Raw genomic sequence first — 17,854 nt, 5'->3', positions numbered from 1 at the left:
ATGCACAAAACTCACGTGGCAAGAAACAAGCAGCATGAACTATGGCAGCATGACAATGGCATGAGCAGAGTGAACCGAAGTAATGTCGCCAGGCCGGCTGCCTGGCAACTACAAGCTTAAATAATGCAGACATGATTAGTGACAGGTGCGTGAGTACAAATGTGCAACAGGTGAAACTAATGGCTGTCATGGAAACAAAACAATAGAGTGAAAACAGGAACCAAAAAGAGTCCAAAAACCAAACAGGACATAACTAAACAAAACATGATCACAGACATGACTTGAATTATTAGTGATGATATACGCCTGGCAATGTCTTATCTGCACAAATACTAAATTAAAAAAAAGGTTTCTTTTTGTGTGTCAAGTGTTCAGATGGAAATTCAGCCCATGACAACTCCTCTTTGAAGCGTGTGGCTGTAGTAGAAGACTTCTTTGACATCATCTATGCCATGCATGTTGAGATTGGCGTTGACCCTGGCAGGGCACCGAAACATGCAGGCCAAAAGAAAACCTACAAAGCGGTGAGTTCTTCTTCGATTGCAAACTCTTTGACTGTACCCATGAGAAATAGATCAGGTCACATTAGAAAGCACATTAAACAAGTGGTTATAGCAACCTGCTTAAATACCGTCAAGTCGTATTGCCTTTTTGATCAGTTGACTCCTGGCTTAAATAAAATAAAGTCTTCTGAGTTTTTTTGTTAGCACAATTACATGTTGTCGATATTGTGTTGTAGAAAAGCGACTTTGATTGCAAAAGCAGGTGTTATAAAAATGGGAGGAGGAATCTAATTTCACTTCCCTTTTCACTTTCCTTTGCTTTTCGCTCTGTCAGCAGAAGAGTCTGTCTTACGCTTGCAAGACATCATTGAGGTTAAGGTTGAAAAGTTACCTAAAAAGAACAAAAGAGGCCTTGTCTGTTCTCAGTCTCGTGATGTGTGACTACTTTGGATGTGGCGATTGATCGGTCACCAATTAATATTGGATGATTTTCATGAAAAAGTATGTGATCGCTATTGCTGATTAATGCCTTTTAATGGCGTTTGCAAACACCATTCCTACTGGCTGACACTGTATTTATTTTTATTCCAGCTAACTATGTATCTCCATACACAGTGTGGAGCTGCTCTCCTACGTTCATAATAATCACTTGCATTGCAGCAAATAAACTGCTTTTCTACGTATTTTAGGTATCATTATCAAGTATTAGGATGCTATACATGCTACACACCGAGAGCAAGCAGGAGCAGGCATGCTAATAGCTAAGATAGCTATTAGCATTCCATAAAACACCACCAAGAAATGGGTGCACAGTAAAGTTTAAGTGTAGATGGAGGCACGTTACAGCTGAAAGTAAGCAGCTATTACCAGGAAATTAACAAGTAGATTAAAAAGACGCTATAGAAATGATATTACAACCATACTTGCCAACCCTCCCGATTTTTCCGGGAGACTCCCGAATTTCAGTGCCCCTCCCGAAAATCTCCCGGGGCAACCATTCTCCCGAATTTCTCCCGATTTTCATGTTGAGGCACTTTTTTTGCAGTCAAATTTGCCAAGTTAAGCAGTATGTTTAAAACCAATTGTTGACTGTTTTCTAAATATACAAACGTAGACTTCTTTACTTCAAACTGCGATATATGTTTTACTGTACATTGGTGATGGAAACATGAAATATCAATCACTTCGGCCTGTTTCTATACATTAAATTTTTTAACACAAAAACGATAGATCTTTTGTTCTATTTTCTACTTCATAATTTTTAAAAGACGTTGATCACAGTCAAGACAGTCGAGAGTGGTAAAGATTTTGGCCCTTGACCGACGGTCCCCATGTTTGATTCCCTTGATCGGTATAGGTTTATGCTTACAATTAGGGATGGGTACTAAAACCCTGTTCAAAATGGCGCCGGTGCCAACGTAAGCGGTAGTAACTAGACCAAAAAAAATGAAGAAACCATTGTTGCTTTATTTCAGTTCTGAATGAATGCGGTCACAGCAACCTGCAGCCAGTGATTGGCGATGATATTGCGCAAGTCACATCTTGTAAGTAATGTAGCGTCCTGACGCTCTTTTTAAACCTAATTGCTGACTTAAACACGCCAACAGCAGCCCTAATAACACTGCTAGCAATGCAGCGCTGGGCTAGCCAATAGTTACGATAACACAACATTTCCACATTATGCACCAATGATGATTACGCAAGAGAGGTTGCTTTCATGAACCCCCGAAATTATGAGCATCAATATTAATAAAGACGTTGTTTGCACATTCTTTATGTTCTGTGTTGTTGCAATTATGATAATTTGTTGTAGTTTGTATTACTCATTTTTCAATACATTTAATTTAAATAATTGAAGCATTTCAATTACAAGTGTGTTCAACTTGAATGTTACAAAATTCCAAAAGAATAAAAAGGTTTTTTTTAGGCACCATTTAAGCACTGGTACTGTTTTCCAAGTACCCATTTGTTACTAGAATCATTTCAAATACAAACAATAAACATTCCTATACTGTATGTAGGAACCTACCCAGGATTTCAACTTTAAACTAGCCACTGATTAACATGTGTTTTCTCTGTCAGAAACATGATGTAATTGTACTGGTAACACAATGTATAATTTTTTAGCATCACAGTTCCCAAGGGAACAAAAGTAACCTTGCATGTGCACTATTTACAAGCGAAACTTACTCATATAAGCAATTAATCTTAAAATGCAAAAATATATCAAACCCCACATTTTCTGTGATTTTCAATTTGAGGTTTTCATAAACTTTAAACAATACTCATCAAATTCATATCAAAAGAAGGCTTGGAATATTTGGACTTGTAAATCTAATTGCTGGAATAAACAAACCTTTGCACAACATTCTAATTCTTTGAGTTTCACCTATATACGCAGATGTGTCACATGGCTGACACCTCCACAAAAGGGGTCTCCAATTTTGAAAGCTATTTTTACAAAAAGAATGGAGAGATGAGCTATTTCTGTTTTATCGGTACGACTGGCATTTAAATTGTACTTTATTTGCCAGGCAGCACTCCACTTAAAGGCCTACTGAAATGAAATGTTTTTATTTAAACGGGGATAGCAGATCCATTCTTTGTGTCATACTTGATCATTTCGCGATATTGCCATATTTTTGCTGAAAGGATTTAGTTTAGAACAACGACGATAAAGTTCGCAACTTTTGGTCGCTGATAAAAAAAAGCCTTGCCTGTACCGGAAGTAGCGTGACGTCACAAGTTGAAAGTCTCCTCACATTTCCCCATTGTTTACACCAGCAGCGAGAGCGATTGGGACAGAGAAAGCGACGATTACCCCATTAATTTGAGCCAGGATGAAAGATTTGTGGATGAGGAACGTGAGAGTGAAGTATTAGAGTGCAGTGCAGGACGCATCTTTTTTCGCTCTGACCGTAACTTAGGTACAAGGGCTCATTCACAGTGACTTTTATCTCCACGACAATACATCGGTGAAGCACTTTAGCTACGGAGCTAACGTGATAGCATCGGGCTTAACTGCAGATAGAAACAAAATAAATAAACCCCTGACTGCAAGGATAGACAGAAAATCAACAATACTATTAAACCATGGACCTGTAACTACACGGTTAATGCTTTCCAGCCTGACGAAGCTTAACAATGCTGTTGCTAACGACGCCATTGAATCTAACTTAGCTACGGACCTCGACAGAGCTATGATAAAAACATTAGCTCTCCACCTACGCCAACCCTCATCTGCTCATCAACACCAGTGCTCACCTGCGTTCCAGCGATCGACGGCGCGACGAAGGACTTCACCCGATCATCGATGCGGTCGGCGGCTAGCGTCGGATAGCGCGTCTGCTATCCAAGTCAAAGTCCTCCTGGTTGTGTTGCTGTAGCCAGACGCTAATACACTGATCGCATCTACAGCTTTCTTCTTTGCAGTCTCCATTGTTCATTAAACAAATTGCAAAAGATTCACCAACACAGATGTCCAGAATACTGTGGAATTTTGCGATGAAAACTGAGCTTTTTGTATTGGATACAATGGCGTCCCAATACTTCCGTTTCAACTATTGACGTCACGCGCATACGTCATCATACCTAGACGTTTTCAACCGGAAGTTTCGCAGGAAATTTAAAATTGCACTTTATAAGTTAACCCGGCCGCATTGGCATGTGTTGCAATGTTAAGATTTCATCATTGATATATAAACTATCAGACTGCGTGGTCGGTAGTAGTGGGTTTCAGTAGGCCTTTAAACAGTGTGGTCATTGTGTTTATGCATGCTATTTGGGTCTAATTTGTCATTAAATAGTGGAATGTGTCGGTAATGAACACTTATGAAAATACAGTTGAAGCAAATATTATTTGACCCTTTGGTGATCGATACTCAAAATCAGATGGTGAGCTACAGCTACCTGTTGGAGACGCCTGCTCTAGAACAAAGGCAACATGAGAGTTGATTGTGATGCCCTGACCAAGTGGTGCAGGACAAAACCAGGTCCTTTGTGTTTGCCGCTGTGTCGGACGCGTTCACGGGACTTCGGTATCCATCCTCCCTCCCCCACCCCTGAGGAACACGAAATGAAAAATAAAGCCAATTTCTGTGCCCCTGCCCTGTAGAGAGGTCCTGTCACGTCTCATAGAGTGTACCCTTTTGAGGAGGCAGCATCACTGGGGCAGGGCATAATATGGAATTGTCACTGTGGCCTTCTGGGAGGAGCACGCTCCTCTGGGTGGCCTTTCCCTCTCAGCTGCCTCAAGGGGTCGTGATGTGTGGAGGGGGGCAGCGGGGGCAAAGGGGATGGGGTGCACTGGCGGAGGCGGTGGGCCTGGTGGGGGTGGGCACCCCTGCTGTCTCTCCATGGTCTTGTGAAGGTCGCATTTTCTAGGGAAACGCTAGAGGGGACGAGGAGGGGAGGGTGGCGCTGGAGACGAGCAGGGAGGGGAAGCCGACCATGACACGAAGGTGTAGATATGATAAGTGCCGGCAGAGAAATAACAACAGAAAGGAAGAAAAACACCATTGTGTTTTAAGGTATGGAAGATGTACAAGCTACAGCTGGATTTAGGTCATGTGGGCACAAGAGAGGGGACCAATTCCAAGATTACACACATTTTACTTTTACTGAATGACAAAAAATCCTCTGCATCCACTTTACACTTTTGAAACCATTTTAAAGCCTTTCTGTGCTCAATCCCCTGACACAGATCGCAGAGACCTATGCCTTCCTGCCCAGAGAGGCGGTGACTCGGTTCTTAATGAGCTGCAGAGAGTGTCAGAAAAGGATGCACATCAACCCCAGCACTGCAGAGTTCAAAGGTAATATAACCTGTGGATGCCTCGCTCCATGTGTGCACACACAATTAGCTCATATGCTATTTTCAATCAAATACCATGCTGATCGTGCAAGTTGCAAGTTCGGGTGTAATGGAAATGTGGTGATAATGTTGCAAGTCATTTTCACACTGTTTGAAATATTTGTTTGTTTTGTATTGTTTGTTGAACTTAGAACCATGTGACTTATTAAAAAAAAAATTACATTACTTTGGGTTGGACCACTTTTGAATCCCTCATTGATAAAACGAGTATGTAACCATCAGCAACATGATGTAACAAAGACTCAAGAAGGCTTGGTGCAGCCATAGAATGACTGAAGGGTCCCTCTAGTGGCCGACCAGAAGACTACAGTAGTATTGTTGCACTGCATAAATTACTACTTTAATTTAGTCACAATTACCAAGGTGATGTCAGAGAATTGTTCAAAAATGTTACTACACATATATAAACAGGCTATATATTTAAATAAAATACACCCAACACACAGATGACTTATTTAATGCATTAAAGTATTTAGGTAAAATAAATAAAATGTATTTGCTAACTACCTCACTAATTACATAGTAAATAATTGTATTCATTGGTACTTTCACTTCTGCAGAAAATGACAGACCGACCTCTCTGGTCCCTGACCTCATTGATTACAACATGCCTCTTACTGCCACCTACCTGAAGCAAATGAAACTGCAGTGCATGACAGCCACGGAGAGGGTAAGTAACTGTTTGTGTGGAAGGAAGGAAGGAAGGAAGGAAGGAAGGAAGGAACGAAGGTAAGAAGCAAGGAAGGAAAGAAGGAAGGAAGGACGGAAAGAAAGAAGGAAAGAAAAAAGAAATGGTGTCGTGATGAATTAGTCGGGAAATCGAGCTCTTTCACGCCTCCCCAATTTACTCTAATTAAATTTGTATTGACGGCGTAAATCCCCTACTTCTTTCCCTTTGAGCCTCATCGGGGCTTTGTGTGGGGCTTCTCAACTTTTAATTCAATATTAAAGAGTCGGTGCAGCGCTCGTGCTGGGAGGAGCGCACCGAGAAACAGCTAGATTAAGTCCATGACGTCACGCCGGAGACCACGCCCATGCCAAGCTGTGACGGAAACACTCCCAAAGCGCTGTCACGAAAGTGCAGGGAGCTGCACTATTGGGATGACAATGTAGACCCGAATTGCGCATAATTAGGATTATTGGGATTCATGGGCCGGACTGGGATTCACAAGTGAGTACAACTCGCGTAATATTTATTCATTTAACTTGAATTACACTAGCTGCATATTTGTGTTGCGTTTGTCTTCTGCGGGACAATTTTAAGATTGATATGGAGAAATATAAAAGTAGGTCTAACATCCTAACATACTTGTGTACATGATTACAGTGTAAACACAACAACAACATTCATTATCAAGTAAGAATTATGAACAATTATTAGTATAGCGCGTCATTCTTCCTTTTTTGTTTTTGTTTTAAAATAGTAAAAATGTGTCATCGTTGCAAGCTATTGAGACAAGTGACATTGTTAAGATGCAGATTTATTTTGGTGGTAATTTGTGTTTATTTTAAGGTCTGAAATACATGTGCCTTAAAAAAAAAGGTGCACAGACATTATCAGACACTTTTATGGTTCCATGGCTGACTTGGTGTCCAGGTCCTCTTTGCAAAATAATTCAAACCTGTTTGTAAAGTCACAGCATGATGGCTAGTGGCGTGTGATGACTCTCACACAGGTTAGCTCAGCCTTGGTATGAAACATGAATGTCATTAGAGGACATGTCAATAGTTTGTTCTCCTTTGCCAATCCCCTGTCTTGCTCATGTTTATGTTATGCTACAGCAAGCATGTTCCCTAACACAGTGTTTTTTAACCACTGTGCCGTGGCACACTAGAGTGCCGCGAGATACAGTCTGGTGTGCCGTGGGAGATTATCTAGTTTCACCTATTTAGGTTAAAGATATTTTTTGCAAACCAGTAATTATATACTGCAAATTATGTGTTGTTGTTGAGTGTCGGTGCTGTCTAGAGCTCGGCAGAGTAAACGTGTAATACTCTTCCATATCAGTAGGTGGCAGCCGGTAGCTAATTGCTTTGTAGATGTCGGAAACAGCGGGAGGCAGCGTGCAGGTAAACAGGTGTCGAATGCTTAAACCAAAAATAAACAAAAGGTGAGTGCCGCTTAAAAAAGGCATTGAAGCTTAGGGAAGGCTATGCAGAACGAAACTAAAACTGAACTGGCTACAAAGTAAACAAAAACAGAATGCTGGTCGACAGCAAAGACTTACTGTGGAGCAAAGACGGTGTCCACAAAGTACATCCGTACATGACATGACAATCAACAATGTCCCCACAAAGAAGGATAATAACAACTGAAATATTCTTGACTGCTAAAACCAAGTAGATGTGGGAAATATTGCTCAAAGGAAGACATGAAACTGCTACAGGAAAATACAAAAAAAAGAGAAAAAGCCACCAAAATAGGAGCGCAAGACAAGAACTAAAACACTACACACAGGAAAACAGCAAACAACTCAAAATAAGTCAGGGCGTGATGTGACAGGTCGTGACAGCACACCTACTTTGAGACAAGAGCTATATTGATGCATGGTTGGTTATGGTTTGAAGTTATATCCAACAATTGCGACAACGACTTTTTACTGTCAACTGAGTTTTGTTTTTAATGATTTCTGCTGGTGGTGTGCCTCCAGATTTTTTCAACACAAACAATGGGCCTTGGCTCAAAAAAGGTTGAAAAACACTGCCCTAACAGTTCAAAATAGCCCCGCTTCAAGAAAGATATTACTTAGGAGGAAAGCATGGCAGCTCCCGCCATCAGTGTGTGAATGTGTGTGTGAATAGGTGAATGTGGAAATAGTGTCAATGCGCTTTGAGTACCTTTAAGGTAGAAAAGCGCTATACAACCTATTTAAAAGCGCCTCCATTCCCTTGTCGTTATGCTATCCCTTATCAAAACGCCCATCAACAGATGCACAGATGTCATCTTTCTCCTGGCAGAATGGATCAAAAGTTGCTTTCAAAAGTGTGAGACTTTCACGTGTCCTTCCCCCCTCCCTCCTCACCCCCGCCTCCAGGATGACAGTTCGGTGAGTAGCGAGGATATGAACGGTGCTGAGCCTGCATGGGTCGCAGCTGAGCAGCCACCAGTGCCTGAGCCCAGTCTGCCGAATGGAGAGCGGGCCAGCGACCCGGCAGCCATCGTCAAGGAAGAGGATGGTGAGTAACATGCAGTTCTTTGCACTTCTTCTTTACGAGCATAACGGGTGTTACGCAGGAAACAGCTTGCCTTGTTCTTAGTGTACTAATCCAAATAAATCCAGTGGGTGGGACACCAGTACAGCCCCAATCCGTTGTGCACCCCTCTCTCTCAGGGTGCAGAGCTTTAGAAAAGTAGGACAAAGGCCAGTATTAACCCTCACACCATGGAAATACTGAAATTAGGGCAAGTCATGGAACGGAAGAACGGAACACATAACACATGTAGGAATCAACAGTGGAACTATGTACACTGAAGGCACCCCACCCCCCACGGTACACTCCTCATCCTCAATGCTTTGTTGTTTAAAATTATAGGATTGTCTCTTTTAACCCTTTGAGCTCGAGCTGTCAAAAATAACGAGTTAACTCATGTGATTAATCACAAAAAATATTGCATTAATCATGTACTATATGCAGATTAGGAGTTCAAGTACCTCGGAGTCTTGTTCACGAGTGAGGGAAGAGTGGATCGTGAGATCGACAGGCGGATCGGTGCGGCGTCTTCAGTAATGCGGACACTGTATCGATCCGTTATGGTGAAGAAGGAGCTGAGCCGGAAGGCAAAGCTCTCAATTTACCGGTCGATCTACGTTCCCATCTTCACCTATGGTCATGAGCTTTGGGTTATGACCGAAAGGACAAGATCACGGGTACAAGTGGCCGAAATTAGTTTCCTCAGAGATAGGGTGAGAAGCTCTGTCATCCGGGAGGAGCTGAAAGTAAAGCCGCTCTTCCTCCACATCGAGAGGAGCCAGATGAGGTGGTTCGGGCATCTGGTCAGGATGCCACCCAAACCCCTACCTAGGGAGGTGTTGAGGGCACGTCCGACCAGCAGAAGGCCACGGGGAAGACCCAGGACATGTTGGGAGGACTTTGTCTACCGGCTGGCCTGGGAACGCCTCGGAATCCCCCGGGAGGAGCTGGACGAAGTGGCTGTTAAGAGGGAAGTCTGGGCTTCTCTGCTTAGGCTGCTGCCCCCGCAACCCGACCTCGGATAAGCGGAAGAAAATGGATGGATGGATATATCCAGATTATTCACTCAATTAATTTTGACCCCACCTGCTTCTTTACGTAATTACCTGAAAGGTGGCACACGGTCAGTGATCAGGTCAATGCATATGTCAAAGATGAGTGAGGAGACTCCAACTGATGTCCTTGCTGGCGAGTCTCACTTCAAAATGCACCCTGACTGGACTTTAGATACAACTGCTACCAGGTGTTGAGCAACTAAATGTAGTGCATTCAAGTAACTCAAACAGTATAAACATGTTCCTGAATGACATTCTGACAATATAATTGCATTTGTGTCCAAATATTGGGGTCTTATATGTTAATTTAAATGAGGAAAGTTAGTAAAAACAAAAAACAAATAAAATAATCATGTGACAGCACTATATTGGACACCTGACCCAAATACTCCCGAGGCAACATCAGCAAAATCCAACTCTCTTAAAACAGTCAGATTTTGATGATGAACAAATCCATCCCTCACCTCCTGTTCCTAATCCCCATCTCCAGCAGATGACGACTTCTCAGAGAGCAGCAGTGCCAACGGCATGCCGGCCCTGACCTCGCCAGAGGTGCAGCCTGTGGGCGGGAACCTACCAGAGGGCAGCGTTCCATACGGGGAGGTGACGGAGAACCGATTGAGTGCACCGCTGGACTTCAGCACTACCTTGTCCTCGTCCTCCTCAGACGACCAGCAGCCAGTCAACCTGAGTGAGAGACTGCTGCCAGCGGGGTGTTCGCCGCCAAACTCTTACCCGGCAGACCCAAACAGGAAGTACCCCATCAAAACAGAGTACTCCAACAAGGTAAACACTCACATTTCAATGAGTCATTGTTTTAATATGGTTTTGAAAATGCTTGGGTGTCTGTAGTCTCCTCCGTACAGCTCAGGAAGCTACGACTCGGTGAAGACTGAACTGAGCATGTGCGCGGAAGACTTGACCTCCGGCCGTGCGCAGATAGTTGATGATGATGACGACGATCACGATGACCATGACGACAGTGACAAAATCAATGACGCAGAGGGAATGGACCCAGAGAGACTTAAGGCCTTCAATGTAAGTAACCAGTCTATAGCCGAGGAATGAATGACTCTTTATTTTTAGCCATTGCAGTCGCTAAATTATGAATATTTATCTTAAGCTTGACTACTCCTGTGCAATATAGGCTGCAAGAAAGTGGATTTCTGAGTCTTATTAAAACAAATAACTGTGACACACAAGCAATATTGTCCTTCACATGATGCAACGGTTCCCTTTTCATCGCCTGTGTGTGTGTGTGTGTGTGTGTGTGTGTGTGTGTGTGTGTGTGTGTGTGTGTGTGTGTGTGCGCATGTGTGCCCAACCTCCCCCTGCCTCTTTATCTTATCCTCTTCCACTCTCGCCGTACGCTCCCATCCCCTCCCCGCATTTCCTCTCTTTTGTTTTCAACTCTCGCACCCCTCTCTCTCTCGCTGCACCTTCCACCACCACCGACCCCCCCACACACTCCATTTTTCTGCTCTACATCCTCTCACTCCCATCCCCCTCTGCCCGTCTCTTTCCCTCTCAGATGTTTGTGCGTCTGTTTGTGGATGAGAATCTGGACCGGATGGTACCCATCTCTAAACAGCCCAAGGAGAAGATCCAGGCCATAATGGAGTCCTGCAGTCGCCAGTTCCCCGAGTTCCAAGAGCGCTCCCGCAAGCGCATTCGCACCTACCTCAAATCTTGTCGCCGCATGAAAAAAAGTGGTTTTGAGGTATTTTTATGTTTGCAAATGCAGTACAAAAATACAAATGCGTAACATTTAAAAATGTTGCTGCCAGATTCGACCGACACCTCCCCACCTCACCTCGGCCATGGCTGAGAACATCCTCGCCGCTGCATGCGACAGCGAAACCCGAAACGCTGCCAAGAGGATGCGGCTCGATGTCTATCCAGCGGTAAATGTTTTAGCAGGAAGCTTGGGAATCTGCAGAGAATGGATATAATACATTTCCCATCATAACATGAAATACAATCCCATCTTAAAATGACCTTTTAGAGATCATGCTCAGTTTATTATCGTGGTTGTAGTGAAATGATTGTATGACAAAGCACAGCTCTACATCACTGCAGACTACACTTTCAACAGTACACATATTGTGCAATGAATACTTCACTGTGTGCAATTTAGTGGCTTGTGAGTGTAAGCGCTAGATGTTTATATGCCTCTAAAAGGAAACATCTGCCCACAGGACGAGACTATCTCTGTTGACAAGCCCAGCACCAGGGATCCTGCTTCTGTAGCCCCATCAAGCTTCGTCATTTCCAGCACAGCTTTTGCCCAAGACCAGCTCTACACCAATGGAGGCCTCAACTACAACCTGCGGGGATACGGCACAGTCGGCAGCAACCAGCAGAACGCTGCTGCTGCGGCACAAACCAATGGTGAGTTTGATTGATTGATTGATTGAGACTTTTATTAGTAGATTGCACAGTAAAGTACATATTCCGTACAATTGACCACTAAATGGTAACACCCGAATAAGTTTTTCAACTTGTTTAAGTCGGGGTCCACTTAAATTGATTCATGATGCAAATATATACTATCATATATACTATCATCATAATACAGTCATCACACAAGATAATCATCAGGGTGTATACATTGAATTATTTACATTATTTACAATTCGGGGTGTGTGTGTGTGTGTGTGTGTGTGTGTGTGTGTGTGGGGGGGGGGGTTAGGTTTGGTTGTTATCATCAGTCATCAACAATTGAGAACAGAGAAATGGATATTGAAACAGTGTAGGTCTGACTTGGTAGGATATGTACAGCAAGTAGTAGACATAGAGAGAGAGAGAGAGAGATCAGAAGGCATAAGAAAAGTATCTACATTTGATTGTTTACATTTGATTATTAACAATCCGGGTAGGGTGTTAGTTTAGGGTTGAAGTTACCTGGAGGTGTACTTTTATTGCGGTTTTGAAGGAGGATAGAGATGCCCTTTCTTTTATACCTGTTGGGAGCGCATTCCACATTGATGTGGCATAGAAAGAGAATGAGTTAAGACCTTTGTTAGATCGGAATCTGGGTTTAACGTGGTTAGTGGAGCTCCCCCTGGTGTTGTGGTTATGGCGGTCATTTACGTTAAGGAAGTAGTTTGACATGTACTTCGGTATCAGGGAGGTGTAGCGGATTTTATAGACTAGGCTCAGTGCAAGTTGTTTTCCTCTGTCCTCCACCCTGAGCCAGCCCACTTTGGAGAAGTGGGTAGGAGTGAGGTGTGATCTGGGGTGGAGGTCTAGAAGTAATCTGACTAGCTTGTTCTGGGTTGTTTGGAGTTTAGATTCGAGGGTTTTGGATGTGCTAGGGTACCAGGAGGTGCATGCGTAATCGAAAAAGGGTTGAACAAGAGTTCCCGCTAGAATCCTCATGGTGCTTTTGTTGACCAGAGAGGAGATTCTATAGAGAAATCTCGTTCGTTGGTTGACCTTTTTGATTACCTTGGTTGCCATTTTATCACAGGAAAGATTAGCCTCTAGAATGGAACCTAGGTAGGTGACCTCATCCTTCCTGGTGATAACAATGTCACCCACTTTTATAGTTTAAGTATTTAAGTATACCAAACCTCTTTTAAGTTCCATTGAAGGTGAACATGACAGCCAGGTACGTTTTCCTCTACCTTGTAACCAAGTTTAAAAATGTGGTCGTATTTTTTTTCTTTGTAATGGAGAGTTCTGCCTCTGACATGTAGGCACAAATGGTCTGCATATGTGTTTTGAGGACTCTGATGCAGAAATTAAGCATTGGCTTTTCTGTTCAAATGAGTGACAAAGTGTCCATTAAAGTGATACAATAAATTCACAAATGAGTAAACAAGAGGAAACACCACAGTGAGTGAGCATAGCTCGGTTGGTAGAGTGGCCGTGTCAGCAACTTGAGGGTTCCAGGTTCGATTCCCGCTTCCGCCATCCTAGTCACTGCCGTTGTGTCCTTGGGCAAGACACTTTACCCACCTGCTCCCAGTGCCACACACACTGGTGTAAATGTAACTTAGGTATTGGGTTTCACTATGTAAAGCGCTTTGAGTCACTAGAGAAAAGCGCTATATAAAATATAATTCACAAATCACAATTTTAACACGTACCATGCCCTTTGAAAAGACAAACAAACATTAGACAATAAATATTGGAAAAGCATAAGAATAGCATGCACTACAAACAATTACAGTAGTTTTAATGAGATAATGTGATAATATTCTATCAGCATTTACCTTGTAGAGTGGACTTTTTCGAGCTATTTTCCCGTCCAGTGTTGCCACATCCACTTATTATAAGTGACTTGTTTTCATAGAGCTGGTTAAGGTTTCTCTCGTGACATCTGGCAACATTGTTTCCGTCGCGTAGGAACTACAGAATCGGTGTTTATGTTCCACATAGACAGATAGTGGTGAACTGGAGAAGTCAGCTTTAACAACAAGCAATATGTGTGTCTATGAGTATGCACATTAAAGGTCATTATGGACCACCAAGGACTAGACAGAACCAACTGAAACACATCAAACACAGAATCTGCAACTTCTCAATAGTTTTATGGTTAAATGTTAGGCTGCTAACACAGGACATGTTTTTAATGGTTTGTTTCTCTGATTTGGTCCTCTGCTTCCTCTCCTTCCCACTAACTTTCTTAGTTCCGATGATTAGAGGGCAGGATTGTCTCAATCTCTGAGCCACGCTCAAATGCACACGTTCACTGTCTGTTTCTTGTGTAAACAAAGCAGGGACAGCAGCGTGAAACAATATACTACCTCTTTATTGCTCAAACAACATAACCCTGTGACAAATTTTACTTCAACCAGCGGTGAACATGCTCATAACTCAAGGTATCCTCGCAACTTAAAGCTTAACAAAATGCTGAGAGAGTACGTATCTCAAATTACTTGTAAATTAAGGTCCTCGTAAGTTAAGGTACCCCTGTATTCCATTCGTGTGCTTGTGTGTCGCTTCCAGGATTCTTCTTACAGTCTTTAAGAGCGAATGCTAGGTTCACCGAAGACTCTAATAGTCTTGTGACTGCTTGTCTTGTGCGTGCAACAGCAAGGACAGGCAACAAACATGACAGTAGACACAAAGTTAAATCATGAAATGCAACCTTACCCGAGCAAAAACAATGCATATTTATCCGGGAGAGTCTTGATACCAATGTCCTTGATCCAGCCACACACAAAGAAGCTGTAGACCTCCATGCTTTTCCAGGTTTTCATCTGTTTTGTCATGGACAATGGTGTGGAGTTTGAATTGTTTGGGAGCTGCACCGAAGAATATTACTTTTTTTAAATTTTATAAAGTATAGAGATGTATTACTTTACATAGTTGTATTTTTTGCTCGTATCTGCTTTTTGCAGGAAGATATTGGCCCTTTGTGTACTCAAAAAGTTGCTGTTCAACAACCATCTTAGCTTGGTTGACCACCACTGGTTTTTACTTCCAGGAAGAAATCACTTGTCGGAATACAAGCCATACATGAGTCACATTCTCTTAATATTCTCTCTATTCACTAAATGTCTGTGGAAGTTGTGGTGATCGAAACTTCTTCCATTTTTCTCTTTGAGGGAATGTGAAGTCCGATTTTACCTCATAAGGTCCTCTACTAAGTAATTCAGTTCTTTGTGTATCAGTCAAATGGTGTGGCCAGTTAGCAGGATCGATGGGGGCAGCTTTGATAGATTCACAGGCATCTGTTGAAGCTGAGGATGTATCTTCAGCTTGTTGGATTGTAACATTGAGTCTGCTGCTACTGCTTCATTACCCTGTAAGAAAATTAAATACACACACAGAACACATTTGAAATATATATGTAGATGTAATAATAATGATGATTCAATTACATCCATCCATCCATCCATCTTCTTCCGCTTATCCGAGGTCGGGTCGCGGGGGCAGCAGCCTAAGCAGGGAAGCCCAGACTTCCCTCTCCCCAGCCACTTCGTCCAGCTCCTCCCGGGGGATCCCGAGGCGTTCCCAGGCCAGCCGGGAGACATAGTCTTCCCAACGTGTCCTGGGTCTTCCCCGTGGCCTCCTACCGGTCGGACATGCCCTAAACACCTTCCTAGGGAGGCGCTCGGGTGGCATCCTGACCAGATGCCCGAACCACCTCATCTGGCTCCTCTCGATGTGGAGGAGCAGCGGCTTTACTTTGAGCTCCCCCCGGATGACAGAGCTTCTCACCCTATCTCTAAGGGAGAGACCCGCCACCCGGCGGAGGAAACTCATTTCGGCCGCTTGTACCCGTGATCTTGTCCTTTCGGTCATAACCCAAAGCTCATGACCATAGGTGAGGATGGGAACGTAGATCGACCGGTAAATTGAGAGCTTTGCCTTCCGGCTCAGCTCCTTCTTCACCACAACGGATCGATACAGCGTCCGCATTACTGAAGACGCCGCACCGATCCGCCTGTCGATCTCACGATCCACTCTTCCCTCACTCGTGAACAAGACTCCGAGGTACTTGAACTCCTCCACTTGGGGCAAGATCTCCTCCCCAACCCGGAGATGGCACTCCACCCTTTTCCGGGCGAGAACCATGGACTCGGACTTGGAGGTGCTGATTCTCATCCCAGTCGCTTCACACTCAGCTGCGAACCGATCCAGTGAGAGCTGAAGATCCTGGCCAGATGAAGCCATCAGGACCAAATCATCTGCAAAAAGCAGAGACCTAATCCTGCAGCCACCAAACCGGATCCCCTCAACGCCTTGACTGCGCCTAGAAATTCTGTCCATAAAAGTTATGAACAGAATCGGTGACAAAGGGCAGCCTTGGCGGAGTCCAACCCTCACCGGAAACGTGTCCGACTTACTGCCGGCAATGCGAACCAAGCTCTGACACTGATCATACAGGGAGCAGACCGCCACAATCAGACAGTCCGAAACCCCATACTCTCTGAGCACTCCCCACAGGACTTCCCGAGGGACACGGTCGAATGCCTTCTCTAAGTCCACAAAGCACATGTAGACTGGTTGGGCAAACTCCCATGCACCCTCAAGGACCCTGCCGAGAGTATAGAGCTGGTCCACAGTTCCACGACCAGGACGAAAACCACACTGTTCCTCCTGAATCCGAGGTTCGACTATCCGGCGTAGCCTCCTCTCCAGTACACCTGAATAGACCTTACCGGGAAGGCTGAGGAGTGTGATCCCACGATAGTTAGAACACACCCTCCGGTTCCCCTTTTTAAAGAGAGGAACCACCACCCCGGTCTGCCAATCCAGAGGTACTTCCCCCGATGTCCACGCGATGCTGCAGAGTCTTGTCAACCAAGACACCCCTACAGCATCCAGAGCCTTAAGGAACTCCGGGCGGGTCTCATCCACCCCCGGGGCCTTGCCACCGAGGAGCTTTTTAACTACCTCAGCAACCTCAGCCCCAGAAATAGGAGAGCCCACCACAGATTCCCCAGGCACTGCTTCCTCATAGGAAGACGTGTTGGTGGGATTGAGGAGGTCTTTGAAGTATTCCCTCCACCGATCCACAACTTCCGCAGTCGAGGTCAGCAGAACACCATCCGCACCGTACACGGTGTTGGTAGTGCACTACTTCCCCTTCCTGAGGCGGCGGATGGTGGTCCAGAATCGCTTCGAAGCCGTCCGGAAGTCGTTTTCCATGGCTTCCCCAAACTCCTCCCATGTCCGAGTTTTTGCCTCCGCGACCGCTGAAGCCGCACACCGCTTGGCCTGTCGGTACCTGTCCGCTGCCTCAGGAGTCCCATGAGCCAAAAGAACCCGATAGGACTCCTTCTTCAGCTTGACGGTATCCCTCACCGCCGGTGTCCACCAACGGGTTCTAGGATTACCGCCACGACAGGCACCAACTACCTTGCGGCCACAGCTCCAATCAGCCGCCTCGACAATAGAGGTGCGGAACATGGTCCACTCGGACTCAATGTCCAGCACCTCCCTCGTGACATGTTCAAAGTTCTTCCGGAGGTGGGAATTGAAACTCTCTCTGACAGGAGACTCTGCCAGACGTTCCCAGCAAACCCTCACAATGCGTTTGGGCCTGCCAGGTCTGTCCGGCATCCTCCCCCACCATCGCAGCCAACTCACCACCAGGTGGTGATCGGTAGAAAGCTCCGCCCCTCTCTTCACCCGAGTGTCCAAAACATGAGGCCGCAAATCCGATGACACAACTACAAAGTCGATCATAGAACTGCGGCCTAGGGTGTCCTGGTGCCAAGTGCACATATGGACACCCTTATGCTTGAACATGGTGTTCGTTATGGACAATC

At 44.5% G+C, this 17,854-nt stretch overlaps 1 protein-coding gene across 3 annotated transcripts in view; it reads left to right on the top strand.

Annotated features, from left to right (window-relative positions):
* The window catches only part of nol4la (nucleolar protein 4-like a), a 45,694-nt gene that overhangs the window by 12,462 nt on the left and 15,378 nt on the right, over positions 1–17,854 (top strand). Inside the window, exons 2-10 of one of the 3 annotated variants that reach the window (XM_061983699.1) lie at positions 369–524; positions 5,206–5,317; positions 5,937–6,046; positions 8,412–8,553; positions 10,117–10,409; positions 10,476–10,661; positions 11,155–11,343; positions 11,411–11,527; positions 11,822–12,014. In XM_061983699.1, coding sequence (XP_061839683.1) covers positions 369–524; positions 5,206–5,317; positions 5,937–6,046; positions 8,412–8,553; positions 10,117–10,409; positions 10,476–10,661; positions 11,155–11,343; positions 11,411–11,527; positions 11,822–12,014 — 1,498 coding nt within the window. Of the gene's footprint in view, positions 1–368; positions 525–5,205; positions 5,318–5,936; positions 6,047–8,411; positions 8,554–10,113; positions 10,410–10,475; positions 10,662–11,154; positions 11,344–11,410; positions 11,528–11,821; positions 12,015–17,854 lie in introns of all 3 variants that reach the window. The other 2 variants (XM_061983692.1, XM_061983708.1) reach the window with 2 other exon arrangements.

The sequence above is a fragment of the Nerophis lumbriciformis genome, linkage group LG01 (assembly GCF_033978685.3).
Source record: "Nerophis lumbriciformis linkage group LG01, RoL_Nlum_v2.1, whole genome shotgun sequence".
NCBI lineage: Eukaryota > Metazoa > Chordata > Actinopteri > Syngnathiformes > Syngnathidae > Nerophis > Nerophis lumbriciformis.
This window is presented reverse-complemented; position numbering and strand designations above follow the sequence as displayed.